The following is a 17,417-nucleotide window of genomic DNA, read 5'->3' as shown; positions in this document are numbered from 1 at the left end:
AAAGCAACTGTCCTTTCATTTAGCTGATACTCAGATGCAGCCCATGCTATAAGACTTATGTGCTATTATGATGCAGTGAGCTGAATGGCAAGAGTACAACTGGCAAGCTGTGGCAGTTCAGTAGTGTAGCGCTCTGGATGTTTGGCATTTCACTGCACTTACACAGCTTCATTAATAGAAAAATATTAAAGTTAGAACTCTTTGAATGCAGTGAAACACAAAAAATTTTTTCATAAAAATACTGAGGAAAAAAAATCACTTGCCCAATCCCCTCTTGCTTCCATGCTGCTCATCTCCTCCTAGTAATGTTAAATGTTTAGAGGTCACCAGTAAGTGGTGAGCACTGGACAACCATAGACCATTGAAATGGCTACAGGATTACCACCAAGAAACAGTAGGCAGTGGAAACCCAGGTACCATCAGTGGTGGTGGACCGGGCAGGTGAGTAACCTTTTATTTTTTTCTTATTATGCCACCTTATTCCCTTCAAAAACGTTTACTTTGCTGGGGAACCATTTTAATTTAATTGTATTTTAACCACCAAATCAACATCACTTACCTCTTCCCATTGATGAATATACCGGATGAGCCTGGAAAGTCGAAGTAACCTTAGTAGACTGAGGATTTTAGTAAACCTTACAATTCTTAAAGCACGTGCAGTCTTGTAGACCTCAGAGTCAATACCTTTTTCTACAATGAGAAAAATGTAGTCCACAGGAATGGAGGATACAAAGTCCACCACAAACCATGTGCGCAAGTACTTGCGCTTGATCTTTTGTGGATCCAAGATTATTTCAGTGTTGTCTTCAATAACAATACCTGTGCGGAAGTTCAAGACCAAGTCCATAAGAAAGAAGGTGTCTGACACCACATTAAATATGATCCATGGAGTGGTTGTTTCATCTTTGAAGAAAGTGATTCCCACAGGGATGATTATAAGATTTCCCACCATGAAAAGCAGCATTGTGAAGTCCCAGTAAAACCTTCAAACAGAAGAGAGAACAGTAAGTAACTATCTTTCATTATTTCAATAACTCAATTTTTTAGAAATCCATTTTTATGTGCATTGATAACTATTTAGAAGTAAAAAACAAACCAAGGAGCTGTAGTTATTATGCCCTCCTGTTATTCTTCCATGATGGTGATAACATATTATGGTCAGGTGGATGCTTAAAGGGTTATTTCCATCTCATTAAGTTATGGCGTGTCACTAGAATATAACTTTATAAATTGGTTATGACAATTATATGCCACCAAATTTCTTTAGAAGACCACATGTAGTTTTGGAGAGAAGTTTGTCGGTTCCATGCTGTCACAGTGTTTCAGAGCCTGTCATAGACCACTGCTTATCAATTACATTTCTCATAGCCCACCAACAGGTCATGTTTTGAGGATATCCTATACAAAGAACACCTGTGATAATACCTGATGCCCTGAGTATAATTATATGTCCTGCATAATACTAAGGAAAACCTCAAAACATGACCTGTTGGTGGCCATGAGGACTTGAATTGCGAAGAACAGGCCTAGACTGTTGTAATAAGGGAAACCTCTGGTTCATGCTATCTGTAGGTCAATAACTCATATGTTATCTATGTTAATAAGTTTAATGATTTAACATTTTAAATAACGTTAAAACCTTTTTTGCTGCTGTATAACCCCATTTGACCTGAAGACATCATTACGGTAAGAAACATTACCACTAGAGATGAGCGAACCGGGTTCGGGCTCGAGTCAATCTGAACCCGAACGTTCGGTATTTGATTAGCTGGGGCTGCTGAACTTTGATAAAGCTCTAAGGTTGTCTGGAAAACTTGGATACAGCTAATGAATATATCCATGTTTTCCACATAGCCTTAGGGCTTTATCCAACTTCAGCAGCCACCGCTAATCAAATGCCGAAAGTTCGGGTTTGGATCGACTCGAGCATGCTCGAGGTTCGCTCATCTCTAATTACCACCTTAAAAGAAGGTGGTGGAGCCGCGTCATGGAGGGGCAGGGGTTTCCTCCCACTGGGGGCGGGCCTGCCCGCCTCGAGTGCTTCACCGCCGGCCCAGTAACCATGAATAGAATGGCACCGTACGTAGCAACCAGGCCACGGTTTAAAAAAAAAGGACTGCGGCACTGGCTTCCCCGTGCCGGCGCCGTTTGATTCATGTGTAATTTTAAAGAGAGTGCACCTGATGGTACATCCTCTTTAATGGTTGCTATGGACTAGATATGAGAGAATTTATAGTGATAACGAAGGGCTTCACTATCTCTGCAATCCGCTCATCAGCCTACTGCCTTTTAACTCACTGCCGCACCGTGACGCTCCTCTCCGGGTGCTGGGAAAAGCTGGATCCACTCCTGGAGAACTTTTAGACATTTTTCCAGCCTGTTTTTTTTTTTTTTTTTTTTAAGGCCACATACAAATGAAATGACCTGAACTACCCTTTACACATCTAGATTCCTTGCTGCTTTCAGAGACAGCCTAAAAATATTCACTATAATATGACAATCATAATGGTCTGGATTCTAAATTCCACAATGTCACATTGATCAGATTTTTACTGTTAGGATCAATATGGAGAACTGACCTAATCACAGTAACTCAACCAGGCATCGAAGAATGCATAGGACTTCACCATAAATGTCTACTCCTACCATTACACCAATGCCAAACCGAACGCAGCTCTGTAGAAAGCGGTTCTACACTAACGTTGCCTGCACTATAAAAAAAGTGATGTCAGTGTATAGAGTAATTCCCTCCATCTAATTGGATTTCACAATCATTTGCTTGGATTAGCTTCTTATTAATTAGATATCTAAGTTAATTGGAAACATTTCCCTTCGAGGAATATAATGGGAGCTGCAGTTTTGCACCATAAGATTTCACTGGTATATTACTACCCTGGTCAGCACTTTTATCATCTATGTATTAAAGTGTACCAGTCATTAGGGGGTACCAAACACTGCACGTTAGCTGCCCATGCACCAGTAGTAGGTTCAAAGTTTTTATTTTTCCCCCATCAGTAGTAGCCATTTGCTCTGCACAGCTTCTAGCACTACAAAGCTTGCCAGCACTACACAATAGGGAACTTCCATTCCCATGCTTTCCCCCAGGCTTGTCTAATCCTCAGCCATCTCAATGCCAAAGATCTGCTCTGGGAGGAGGGCATTAATTACAAGAATGCTGAAAAAATAATGGTATTTTCAGCTTCCACCCATCTGCTGAGTGCAGGAGCAGGAGACTGGCACGTCTTTCTCTTTCCTCTTTGCTCTACATAGGCAGATCAGCATAGGCAGATGCAATCAGCAACAGGTGGTGGACAGAAGTTTGTCTAAAGGAGACACCTAATGACCACCACTAACTATATATATATATCTCAATTCTGTCACAGGTCACCTCCTCTATTGAAAACTCAAAAGTAACAATCTGTAAAGCATAAAAACGTACTGATAGGGGCAGTCCTGAGCTCCTAACTAGTCACAGCTGGCGGGAAATCTTGCTGGCCATCACGCCTACCTGGGAGAGTATAGGAGCTGGCGATGTCAGGATAATCCCTGAGCTCAGACGTTCCCAGGGAGGTGTGGGTGTTGGCGGGATTTCCCACCAGCTGTGACTAGTTAGGAGATCTGGATCACCCGCATGACTACTTTGGTAGGTTTCACAAAGGACGTTTTCGGGACTTATAAGTAATGCTCATAGCATTTACTTATATGCCTGGAAACAGTGCTGGGGGGCACATATGAACATATTGGAAGGGAATTTCTCATAACTTGTTCTCTTTAATGATTTGTGATGTTGTTATAAAGTTGTAATGTCCACAGCTCTGTAGGTGATACAATTTGTTGGAAAGCATGTGAGTACTTTCTGTCCACCAGTGCTGCTACATGAAGACAAATTCATGCCCACATGTGGTGGCCATTGCTACAGTAAATCGTGTGGACATCAGTTACCAGATGCCGGTACACTTTCACCCACATGCTGCAGAAATAACATGGGAATTTACCCATAGAGTGTATCATCTAGATTTGTTTTCTGCATAGAAAAGAAAAAAGAAGCAGAGAGCACTTCACGTGCAGTCAGTTGTATATAGACCCTATATTGGAGTCACAATCACCAACAGCTGTTATGTTCAGGTCAGGGCCGTATTTACCACTAGGCACCCGTAGTCCGGTGCCTAGGGCAGCACCTTGCAGGGGGGCAGCACCAGGGAGCAGTTTCCCTCATCCCGTTCAGACTTTCCAGTAAATCTGGTGTCTTTTCCAGGTGGGTGGGGGGTATAGTGGTATTGGTCAGGTCTGGTATCGCCAATAGGTGCGTGAAGATGGGGCGTCTTCAGGTTTAGTGCCTAGGGCAGCAGCAGCTGTTAATACAGCCCTGGTTCAGGTCACAACTTCTTGAAGACATATAATGTGTCTTCAAGCTGTCCACCTGGTTCATCCACTGCTGGGGCATGGTCTGAATTAGATTATTGTGTGCCAAAACAGCCGCACAAGGAAAAGTTTGGGTACTGAGTATTGGCGCTATAACCTTGTGTGGATGAGCAACACGTACTGAAAAAATATGATGTTTAGTAAGAGCACTAAAACAATGTGTCTTGAGTCTGTACCAAACTTATACAGATGTATATATATATATATTTGACATGAACTAAAACAGTATCTGTTTTAGTCAGTTCATCCAATGTTTTAATGAATGGTTCAAAAACCTTCTGGCGTTTTTATATGGTGTTCTCCACTTTTATTCTAAACATGCTTGAGAAAGTTCAGTACGGACTCAAAACGTGCTACTTCAGCAGAACATAAGGACAATATGGTCCATCCAGTCTGCCATTATGTTAATTTATTGTATTATAGTGCTTTTCTTTCTTCTTCTTGTTCTTCTCCTGATTTTCTGCAATTAATACAGCCCGAACCACATTGGATGCAGACTTCATTCAAGCTGCATTTTCAAGCCCCCAGCAGTGACAGGTGTGCTAAGAATTTTTAGGCTTGTTTGGATTTGTGTTTTTAAACTAATTTACATAACCCTTTATGGGCAGAGCCAGTTTTCATTTGTGTGCTTTCGTTTTTTCCTCCTCGTATTTAAAAGGCCACTGCATTTGCATATTTTCCCCTACAGACCCACATAACCACTTATTTTTTGTGACACCAATTATACTTTGCAAATACAGACTTAATTTTTCTATAAAATAGAAGCCCCCTGGGGGACTTCTATATACACAGCACTGATCTCCCATTGAGATCAATGCTGTATATATAATAGAGCACTGATTCATCAGATCAGTGTTCTATTACTCTGGTCTGCTGCAGACCAGCTGTACTGATTGCCGAGCCAGGATCAGACCATCCTGACGCAGAGCCCCGGCCGGCTCAGTACAAGGGATCAGCGATCGCATCGCGGGAGGAAGATCTCCCCACTAGACACCAGGGTGAGCCCTCTCTGTTTACCTTTAACGAACGCATGACGGGTATACCCATCATGCATCGTTAATAGGTTAAACACCTAAAATTCCCCTATAAAAATAAATGATGAAATGTTCAGAAATTCAAATATTACAAAGCACAGTCCTAACCAGCCAATTACAGCACATATAGCTGGCAAATAGCTGATACATAGCAGCCAATAGAAACTCACAGGTCTTTCACTCAATGCCTGATAACATCCACGCAGTCACATGTCCCTTAATGGACAACAGAAGAAGGCAGCTTCTTACAATTTTTCCTCACTGATAGAGATGAGTGAATTTACATTAAAGTGTTAGGGTCCTATTCCACGGGCCGAGGAGGGCCCGATCAACGATGTAAACGAGGGGCGATCTGCTAGATCGCCGCTCGTTTGCTGGGCCTATTCCACGGCCCAATGATCGTTGAGCGAGGGCTGCAAGGACATCGTTACCGATGTCCTTGCAGCATCATACATTACCTGGCTGCAGGGCTTGTCCTCCGCTCCGTCTCCTCCCCGGGTCCCCCGCGCTCTATCTTCTGAATGGCCGGTCAGCTGTCAGGCCACACTCAGCCAATCACAGGCCGCTGCGATCCCGGCCAGTGATTGGCTGAGCGCTCCGTCAGCTGACCGGCCATTCTGAAGATAGAGTGCGCTGGACCCGGGGATGAAGACAGCGCAGAGAAGAAGCCCTGCAGCCAGGTAATGTATGATGATGATGCTGCTGTTTCTTCTCAAATCGTCGGTCGCCCGCTGCGCACCGCTATTCAACTGTAGCGATGCGCGGTGGAGGAACGATGATTTTAGGTCTGGCCCTAAATGAACGATCAGCCGATGACACGATCATCGGCTGATCGTTCTCTCTATTTCACCGAACGATAATCGGCCGATTATCGTTACTGTGGAATAGGGCCCTTACTGTCGTTCAATTTATTTATTTATTTTTTGCAGAAATCAATAGTACAGGCAATTTTAATAAACTTTGTAACTGGGTTTATTAGCTTAAAAATTGCATTTTTATCATGAAAAAGCAGTTTAACGCTCCCCCCCATCTTCATCATTGTGTATGGAGAGGGGAGGGGTGGAGGGAGATGAGGCACCAAAACAGGACCACAAAGAGTTAATTTACAGCTACATCACCCAGCTATCTTCACTTAAGTCAGCACTGACCTCTCTGACCTCTGAATACTGGCTTTCATGAAGCTCCCCCCCCCATGTAATCCTTTGTTTTCTGCTCTGTGCTGCCGACTCATCTCCCTTCTTCCTCCTTCCCCCTCCCCTCTCTATATAACAGACAGGGTTGTGTCTGATGCAACAAGTCCCAATTTCCTGATATTTTGCAGTGAATGGAAAAGAGGAGGGAGGGGGGACTATTGATTTCTGCAAAAAAAAATACGACATTGACTTTTTAATAATGAAGCCAAGCGCTTCATTATCTCTGCAATCCGCTCATCAGCCTGCTGCCTTTGAACTCACTGCAGCTCCATGCCGCTCCTCCCCGGGAGCTCGGAAAAGTTAGCTCTAGTCCTAGGAAACTTCTCCCAGCACCCAAGGAGGAGCAGCACAGGAGCAGCGGTGAGTTATAAGGCAGCAGGCTGATGAGTGGATTTCAGAGATAATAAAGCACTTTGCTTCGTTGTAAATTTGCTCATCTCTGAACACTGACATAAATACAAATTTCCACAAGATTGTAACCAAGCAATTTTCTTTACTGTTATAAGGCTGCTGCGGTTGTCACTGTTAAAGGGGGCAGTATCAAGGTCTCTCTTAAAGGGTCGGTACCGCATTCGTTCCTAAAGGGCCATTCCTGAATTTGATCTTAAAGGGCCAGTACCGAATCAGCTCTTTAACACGCTGGCACCAATGTCGCTCTTAAAGGGCAGGTACCAAATACGCTCTAACGGGTACACTCACACTTACCGGATCCACAACTTACTTTCTGTTGCGGATCCGCAGCAGATTTCATTTAAATAACCGAATACAGCATCAAATCTGCACCACCAAATCTGCTGCAGATCTGCTGCAGATCTGCTGCGGATCCTGTAGGTGTAAATGCACCCTTAAAGGGCCAGTACCGACTTCTCTCTTAAAGGGTCAGTACAGAATTCGCTCTTTAAGAGCCAGTAATGATTTTTCTTTTAGAGGGCAGGCACCAAAGTTGCTCTTAAAGGGCAGGCATCAGAGTTGCTCTTAAAGGGAATGTGTTGCCTACATTTTTATTTATCGATTAGCATCTGATACTAAAAGTTGTTTTTTTACTCTAAGGTGTTTCTTTTTTCTGACTGTAATTTTAATTTTATTTCAATTTTTGTACATTGTTATGGGGGCTGCCTGAGCTGTTTTTAACAGCATTTAGTGACATGCTTTACAGCAATCCCCATGGACATAGACGACAATAGATAGACTGTATTCTTGAGATGAATGTAAAACATTACTGAGTGTACTCTGTGACCTTTGAAGAGGTCATTCCACAGGGAACTGCTAATGTCTAGTATTGATGATATCTACTGGTGTCACAAGCCGTACAGGTCACTTTTCAGCAGCCTCCTCTTATCACCACAGACACAACAGTCTCAGCTTAGTTTTAGCCCCAGTGGTGCACAGTGACCTCTGTGACCTGTGCAGAGGTCACTGTGCAGGGAGGGGATGTAGGGGAGTTAAACCTATTGGGGTGTTACTGTAATGCTGCCAGCAATTTTTAGGACATAACTGCTGTACAGTAATCTTTACAGAACAGATGTCAGCCTATTTTGGAGCTCAGCAGCCACAATAAAAACTGCAAGATTTTAGGATACAGAAACATAAAAAAGCCCAAAAGCAGTTTCTACACAAAAGACAAAATAAGTCATATAAGTACATAAGATATTATATTGATATCCAAAGCTTGGGATTAACATTTTATTTACTTTAAAGAGAATTATTTTTTTAGGTTGCAGTGAGTAGTTATACAGCAGCAGGCAGGCAGACAGGCAGGCAGACATGTTGCTGCTCCACAGGGCCACTGTACTAGTGAGCTCTTGGGGTCATTTATTACATACTGTGAACATGGTGGAAAGCCACTTTATACACTAACCATAAGAAAATATATATTTCATGCTACATACATTTTAAAAGCACTGAAAAATAACTCAATAACAAATGCCCTCAAAAGGCTATAAATATAGAAATATTTACACAAAGAGCCACAACAATGTAGTGACGCTCAACGTGATGATCACATAAGCAGATGGCTGAAGAAGTATTTAGACTATTACACATATACGTTATACTGCGTAAAGCTGACACAAAACTGGACACACACCCACACACAGATATACATAATATGGCCTTTATTCATTTCCTCCACCAAAATGCAATCTTCTCATAAACAAAGAGGGAATCTGCTTATGTTCTTTCCTATACCAGTATGTCCTTGGGGCCAAACAGCAGAGAGACAGCGGAGAGCTTTTCTCACTGTAATGTGGAGCTGTCCCCTGGATCTGGATGACTGATGACTCTTATGCACACATTGCTCCATTAAATGTCATAGAAGCCTCTCGACCTGTTTTCTTCACAGTCTCTGCTGATATGATTTCTTTATGTGCCAGTCAGAAAGCCCACAAGCACAGAAATAATAGTTTCCCTCACACACATTGCTTTGGAGTGTGACTGTATTGTACATGGTTTACTGAGAAGCAAGCAGACCCAATAAAGTCATGAACTAGCTGATCTACAGAAATGTTACCAGTTATCACCTACAAGACATGATATAGATATAGTACGATGCCAGATCACACAACACATGAACAATTTTCAATTGGTTTATGTAAATAGGATGTTCCTGTATCTTGATATTGCTGGACCCAGGGGCGGTCTTGGCATTTCTGGGGCCCCAAGCGAAGTTATGTCTGGGGCCCCCCCCTCAACACGCGTTCCAAAACAATAGACCGCTGTGTGTTGCCTCCAGTAGTATATACCCCTTGTGCGCTACCGCCAGTAATATATATTCCTTGTGTGCTGCCCCCAATAGTATATACCCCTTGTGTCCTGCCCCCAGTAGTATATACCCCTTGTGTCCTGCCCCCAGTAGTATATACCCCTTGTTTACTTCCCCCAGTAGTATATAGACCCCCTGTGTGTTCCCCAGTTATATATAGCCCCCCGTGTGCTCCCCCAGAAGTATATAGACCTCCTGTGTGCTGCCCCAGTTGTATATAGACCCCCTGTGTGCTGCCCCCAGTTGTATATACCCCCTGTGTGCTCCCCCACAAGTATATAGGCCCCCTGTGTGCTCCCTCAGGGGTATTTAGCCCCCCTATGTGCTCCCCCACTTGGATATAGACCTCCTGTGTGCTTCCCTTACTTGGATATAGACCCCTGTGTGCTCCTCCAGTAGTATATAACCCCCCTGTGTGGTTCCCCCAGTAGTATATAGACCTCCTGTGTGCCCCACCAGTATTATATAGACCCCTTGTGTGCTGCCCCAGTAGTATACAGACCCCTGTGTGCTCCCCCAGTTATATATAGACCACCTGTGTGCCTCACAAGTAGTATATAGACCCCCTGTATGTTCCCCCAGTAGCATATAGACCCCCTGTGTGCCCCACCAGTAGTATATAGACCCCTGTGTGCTCCCCCAGTAGTATATAGCCCCCCTGTGTGCTCCCCCACTTGGACATAGAACTCCTGTGTGCTCTCCGAGTTGTATATAGACCCCATTCTGCTGCCCCAAGTAGTATATAGATCCCCTGTGTGCTGCCCCCAGTAGTATATAGACCCCTGTGAAGCCCCAGTAGTCTATAGCCCCCCTGTGTGCTCCCCCTGTTATATAGCCCCCCTGTGTGCTCTCCCCATTTATATAGACCCCCAATGTGCACTCCCCCAGTTTAACAGACCCCGTGTGCTCCCCCTTCCATATAGTATATAACACAATAAAACAAACACTTATACTCACCTGGGTCCGGGCGTCTCCTCTTCTCTTCACTCTTGTGGCCGCAGGAAGGGTTTTCCCTGCGATCACAAGAGGCTGCACTCCCCTTGTCCTGGCGCTGATGCTCCAGTGATGTCACTAAAGCGCCGGCACCACAAGGACAAAGCTGCCACTTGTGACCGCAGGGAAAACCCTTCCTGCGGACACAAGAGTGACTGACAGGAAGGGGGCCAATGTCTCCCGCCCTGTCAGTGCTGCTGCATGTAACTATGAGCGCTCATTACGAGTGCTCATAGTTACAGTTCAGATGGCAGCAGCGAGCAGGGCAGCGGCCCTGTCCAGCGGTCTTGAGCACAAGAGCGGGGCGTGGGGGCCCCCCTGGATGTTGGGGGCCCCAAGCGACCGCTTGGGGTGCTTGGTGCCAAAGACCGCCACTGGCTGGACCACGTGTGTTTTGGAACCCTTTGGCATTCCTTTAATTGCTTCGGACAATGTCCACCTCATGAGACATAGCTGGTGGTTACACATACACAGTATCTCAATCCCTCCACCTAGATTATGGGTGTCAAACTCAGGCCCTCCAGCTGTTACAAAACTACAATTCCCATCATGCCTGGACAGCTAAAGGTAAAGCTTTGGCTGTCCAGGCATGATGGGAATTGTAGTTTTGTAACAGCTGGAGGGCCTGTGTTTGACACCTGTGACCTAGATGCTCTTTTACACTTACAACACAGCACCTACCTACTATTTTGCAGGATAGTCAGTAACATTCAGCACACTGGAAACATTGGGCACATTGGATAAAACTTTAGGGAATGAATAGAAAAGCAGGAGGCGCAACAACAAGTAACTGCAATATGTAGACATAGAAGTCTAGGTGGTTATGTTTTGTCTGATCTAAGGCTAGGTTTACAGTGTTTCTCTGTCTGTTAAACGTATATGTTAGAACGGAAGAAACAGATGCACAAACTGATGGTGCTGTATGCCATACTGCAGAATCCATTTTCCATTGACTTACATGAGGTTGACTGTGTTTTTTTTCTGTATTTTTCCTTTCTGTACATATTAAATGAGTATTCTGGGAGATATACAGTTTAATACTTAGACTCACACTGGTGTAAAAAAGAAAGATAACCTATCCCCATTTGTGCCATTTTCATGGGCCCAGTCGTGCTGTGCAGTACTTCCTGGTGTTCCTTCTGCAGAAACCAACAACAGGATGTACTGAACAGCAGGAGCAGCCTCCAGCGGGGGAGTGGGGAAGGTGAGTACAGGTTTTTTTTTCTATTTTACACCAGCCTGAGCCTAAACATTTATTTAACCAAAAAAAAAATCATGGGTCAACCACCTGAAGAAGTTAAATTTAACTATTACTCTGTTTTTTTTTATAAAAAAAAATTTCTTCAATTATTATTACAGGATGTGGTAAGGTAAACAATTACATAAAACTGCCAAAACTGCTGTTCTAATGTAATGTAGACAAAAAATGTCAGCCTGAGGGGGGGGAAAGCCTAAAAACATTTAAAGGGAAGGTATCATCAGAAAATAACCTATTGCTTAAACCAGGTTATACTATGTTATACTTATTTAAAGCAAATGTACAACTTCACTGAATTTTTTTATATAACCTGGTCGGCACTGGCAGGTAGATCCCGGTGGCACCATCCTTTTTTTTAAATCCTCGCCTGGTTCCTGCCACTCAGTGCAGCTCAGTGCACTGCAGGTGGGCCCGAGCCCCCCTTTTTTGCCAATATCCCCTCCCCAGCAGTGATTTGATTTGAAGAGTAGACAGCACCACCAGGATCTATGCACCGGGGCCAACCAGGTCATATATATCATTATTCAGTGAAGTGGTACATTTCATTTAAGAATCCCTGATGAACCTTTTCTTTAATCTTTATTTTAAAATAATCCTGAAATCTTGCAGTTTCAGTTCTGGCCTAAAGCTAAGCTTGTATACTGATTCCCAGCAGTGCTCTCTTATAGCAGACAGGACTACAGGGACAGGTGGCAACATTATACAAATACACAGGATAGCTGTTGCTCACCACTCAGGTTCCCCTTTCCGAAGAATGACCTCCATAAAGGTCACCAAGCATGCCCAGAAGCCTTTCTCATTCATCTAAATGGGAAAGGTCCTGTCTATTGTTCATGGGGCTTGCTGTTAAGTGTCCCTCTAAATGCAAAATGGCTTCCCCCAAAATTATGCATAAAAAATAAATAAATAAAATAATACAATCAGAAAATAGAAACAGATTAGGAAAAAAAAGTTTCAGCACCTGGCTTACATCAGTTAACTAAAAAATGTAATACATTACCTTTAAGAGTGATATTAGGTGTCACCTCAGCACCATGGAGAGTTCTTCCTTAAACTAGAGGCCACACATGGAGCTGTCAGCTGTTTACCTCGGCCTCCCATCAGCACCATGGAGAGTTCTTCCTTACACTAGAGGCCACACATGGAGCTGTCAGCTGTTAACCTCGGCCTCCCATCAGCACCATGGAGAGTTCTTTCTTAAACTAGAGGCCACACATGGAGCTGTCAGCTGTTTACCTCGGCCTCCCATCAGCACCATGGAGAGTTCTTCCTTACACTAGAGGCCACACATGGAGCTGTCAGCTGTTTACCTCGGCCTCCCATCAGCACCATGGAGAGTTCTTCCTTACACTAGAGGCCACACATGGAGCTGTCAGCTGTTTACCTCGGCCTCCCATCAGCACCATGGAGAGTTCTTCCTTACACTAGAGGCCACACATGGAGCCGTCAGCTGTTTACCTCGGCCTCCTATCAGCACCATGGAGAGTTCTTCCTTAAACTAGAGGCCACACATGGAGCTGTCAGCTGTTTACCTCGGCGTCCCATCAGCACCATGGAGAGTTCTTCCTTACACTAGAGGCCACACATGGAGCTGTCAGCTGTTTACCTCGGCCTCCCATCAGCACCATGGAGAGTTCTTCCTTACACTAGAGGCCACACATGGAGCTGTCAGCTGTTTACCTCGGCCTCCCATCAGCACCATGGAGAGTTCTTCCTTACACTAGAGGCCACACATGGAGCTGTCAGCTGTTTACCTCGGCCTCCAATCAGCACCATGGAGAGTTCTTCCTTAAACTAGAGGCCACACATGGAGCTGTCAGCTGTTTACCTCGGCCTCCCATCAGCACCATGGAGAGTTCTTCCTTACACTAGAGGCCACACATGGAGCTGTCAGCTGTTTACCTCGGCCTCCCATCAGCACCATGGAGAGTTCTTCCTTACACTAGAGGCCACACATGGAGCTGTCAGCTGTTTACCTCGGCCTCCAATCAGCACCATGGAGAGTTCTTCCTTAAACTAGAGGCCACACATGGAGCTGTCAGCTGTTTACCTCGGCCTCCCATCAGCACCATGGAGAGTTCTTCCTTACACTAGAGGCCACACATGGAGCTGTCAGCTGTTTACCTCGGCCTCCCATCAGCACCATGGAGAGTTCTTCCTTACACTAGAGGCCACACATGGAGCTGTCAGCTGTTTACCTCGGCCTCCCATCAGCACCATGGACAGCTCCAATAGATGTATACTTGTTTACAAGGAGAGGGATTAGCTGCACAATCCTGTTCCCTGGGATCTCATTACATACTGGACAAGAGAAGACTAAACTAATTCATGAATAATGAACATTCGGAATCCTAGAACACTAACATGAGTACAAGCAGGTGTCCCGCAAACAAGTTTACTAGTAAGTAAATGTATCAAGTATCCCAAGTCTGAAGATCACCAGGCAAGATTCTTTGTCCCTATCCCCATTACCACAGTCCCACCCCTACAGGTAACTGATGAGCACATTTACTGTACGCATCTACTCATTATAGTATCTATGTGCAAGAATGTGGTGGCAAAGAAGAGTTATCCAAGTAGCTGAGGAAGCGCCAGAAAGACAGAACTTACCAACCCTATCATTGTATCTGCTGTGCCACAAAGTTATCAGGCGGAATACAGGGACTTCCAAGTAGCCCACCCGGAATATGGACTCCTACATGGATGACCCTGGCACCTCCTGCAGCACTATCTACACCAGCCCAGAATAGAAGCCATTCATAAGACACAAGGGTTAGGAATAGATGGAGCCAAGGATGGAGCCCGGGAAGCAGATGATACATGGCTGAAGCCTGCACAGACATCAAGTACATTGCAACCTTGAACAGCACAAGGAGAGGGAGGAGAGAGCTGCTAACCCCTTCAGTGCTGGAGGGACCTGTAAAGGAGGCCTTATCTGCAGCAGAGAACCTGGGCATTGTCTCATCACACCTCCCTCTCTGCCATGGCAGACCTCTCCACTATAGCTTTAGCACTGGTGCCCATTGAGCAGCTTCTCCCAAGCACTTGGCTCAGTCATGTCACCATGTAATGTGATGGAGCCCACGTTGCTGCCCCTGTGCTGGCAGGCATGCTTCCGCAGGGACAGCACAGGGATTCCCATGCAAGGTCAGTGATGGCAGAGAAGAAAGTGTCATGCCATCCAGGCTCTCTCCTGATGGTGATGCCAACCATGCAGTGCCCCCAGCATCCCTATTCCCCACACACACAGCAGAAGCCCAATGACCTTCTGTTGTCCCTTTAAAGCTCGGACGTCCAACCTGCAGAGTGCCGGCTCCGCCAGTGGCCGGGCGGGGGGCAGATAGCTGTGGGGGTAAGTGCACAGGCTGGCACGGTGGGCAGGCAGAGACCTGTAGAGCCCAGAGGCGGCCGCACTATGTCCTGCTGGCTGGAGGTCAGTGCCCCCTGCTGCCCCCGGCCACCTACCTGAAGTCACTGTAGGGGTGTATGATCCAGGCCCCCGCGGATTTCACCCTCTCCTGCTCCCGCTCCACCGCCTTCTGGCTGCCGAACATCCGGAGAGAGAACTTGTTGACCCCAGGCTGGAGCATGGCTGAGAGTTGGCGCTGCATGAAGCGGGAGCGGGGCTCATCTTCCCCGGCCTCGCCATCCTCGGTGTCCTTGCCCGGTGAGGACCCCCGCGGAGGCTCGGTGGAGAAGGACACCTTGTGTTCCCTGGGCGGCGCCTCGGAAAGCTCCCGCCTGCACTCCCCATTCGGGCTGCCCTTCCCGGTGCCCGGGGTGCCCGCCGAGCTGCACGGGCTGCGAGTCCCTCTTCTCCCAGCAGTCCGGGGCTGCTGCTCATCGGGTGTCGCAGCTGCCTCCACTCCCCTCATCACCGCAGCACTACTGCCACCGCCGCTGCCGCCTCCCCGCCCGTCCATGGCAGCGGGGACCTGCGGAGTGAGCAGTGGGCGGGCCCGCGGGGCGGGGGAACTCCAAGGGGCGTGTCATGTCTAAAGAGCAGGCCAATAAGAAGAGCAGTGGGCGGGTATTTGGCATAATAGCCAATGAACGCAGAGAAGCCTTACGGATAGAAATTACTTGACAGAAATGCGCCAGTCGATTGCAGTGTGGGCGGTGACGTAGGTGGAACGCAGAACCTGACGTCATCACCACGAGGGCCAATAGTGATGGAGCCTGAACCCAATGCTTTATACACAACCCCCTTATAGGACGGCGAGAACTTAGGAGGGAAAAGCAGGCAGACGGACCAATGAGAGAGGAGGGATAACTGCATGAAGGTCCGGGATTGGCTGACTGTAGGAGAAGACTCAATGGGAGGACTGCAAGGAGCTATAATTGGGCGGGGCATAAGGATAAAGGAGGATGTGTCCCCCTGGTCCGCTGGGCGTGGTCGTGTGCGGGGCGGGGCTTAGTGGAGAATGGTCAGTGGAAACCTGCCTAGGGAGGGGGAGTCCGTGTGTGATGGGGAGGGCGCTCTCTGGCCTGGATTTTGGGCTGGAGAGTAATCCTGTGGCTGCATTAGTCATGTTATGTTATGTTTGCTAAAGTGGATTGCAGAGGATTTAAAATGGATTTATGGGAATACTGCATGAAACAAAAGACTTGGGAAAGATTGAGAATGCGGCTGTGAGAAAAGTGCGTGTAGCCCCAGCATAAGGCCAGCAGCAGGCTGCGCGGAGGGCTTAGCCAACACGCCAGAAGTAGGGGACGGCCCAGCCGGATATGCCTGGGCAGGGATGGTGGCTCCAGGAATAGCAGCATAGGGCCCTATCACACCGCACCGTTACTCTGCGGAAAATCCTTATACCGTTCCCATGTAGACGTGTGTATGCAGGATTGGAAAATCGTTAGTGTCATTGATCTCATCATTTAAGTTGACCATAAAATCATTGTAAATGGTTCGCTAATCTTTCAGTGCATGTACTCACGAATAACTAACGACTAATATCCTTCCATGGATTGTGGAGAACCATTTCAGGTCGGTCCCAAAAGCACTTTGCAATCGCAATTGGCAAGAACAAAAAAATTGCTTTGTCTAATAGGACCCTAAGAGCGTAAATCCCAGCAGATAGAGGGGAGCACTATAGTAATCCTATATAGTCAGCCATCCTGTCCAGCACCATCAGTGATAAGAGCCGGGGCTAGCTGTAGTGCCAACAGTATATACTGTATCAGCCCTAACACGTAGACGCACAATGTCCCTGTAACATGGTCCTGTGGGTGCAGGGGCCCGGACAGCAATGACCTAATAGAGGCACCTTAATCCCTTCCGGACTGGGCCAATTTTGGCCTTGAAGGTTCCCTGCCATGAAAAATAACTTTTGAGATGTCATCATGCTGAGGGCAAGTTTTCTATGTATAAATCAGTGTTATACATATGGCCACTAGGTGTTTCTGTTCCTATTAACCTGCGGTCTATGCTCCCTCTGTGGCAATATTTGGTCTTTTCTCTTCTCAGCCCTTTGAACACTCACACACAGCTTAATATTGATTGAAACCCATTCTTGAGCTCTTACGGAACAGGACAAGTCTTCACTGAGCATGTGTACAGCTGCCCTGCGTCCACAATCAGTAGCAGAGAATCCTAGTGGTGCCCGCATTGTATGGTCAGCTCTCCTGTCACACACAGTGTCGGACTGGGCCACCGGAGGACCGGAGGATCCTCCGGTGGGCCCCAAGCCCAGCACCTGCAGACAGACGCACGCACAGTGTATCTGACTGTCCTGGGTAGCAGGGAACGGTCAGAGTCA

The 17,417-nt window shown here is 46.3% G+C and overlaps 1 protein-coding gene across 1 annotated transcript in view; it reads right to left on the bottom strand.

Annotated features, from left to right (window-relative positions):
* HCN2 (hyperpolarization activated cyclic nucleotide gated potassium and sodium channel 2) overlaps positions 1-15,591 on the bottom strand; it is a 51,794-nt gene extending 36,203 nt beyond the window's left edge. Inside the window, exons 1-2 of the mRNA XM_069962379.1 lie at positions 15,127-15,591; positions 560-983 (exon numbers count right to left, since the gene is read on the bottom strand). Coding sequence (XP_069818480.1) covers positions 560-983; positions 15,127-15,584 — 882 coding nt within the window. The 5' untranslated portion in view covers positions 15,585-15,591. The remainder of the gene's footprint in view (positions 1-559; positions 984-15,126) is intronic.
* Between the last annotated feature and the right edge of the window lie 1,826 nt (positions 15,592-17,417).

The sequence above is a fragment of the Dendropsophus ebraccatus genome, chromosome 3 (genome assembly GCF_027789765.1).
Source record: "Dendropsophus ebraccatus isolate aDenEbr1 chromosome 3, aDenEbr1.pat, whole genome shotgun sequence".
In the NCBI taxonomy this organism is placed as follows: Eukaryota; Metazoa; Chordata; class Amphibia; order Anura; family Hylidae; genus Dendropsophus; species Dendropsophus ebraccatus.
Note: the sequence above shows the minus strand (reverse complement) of the source record. Positions and strands in the feature narration are given on the sequence as shown.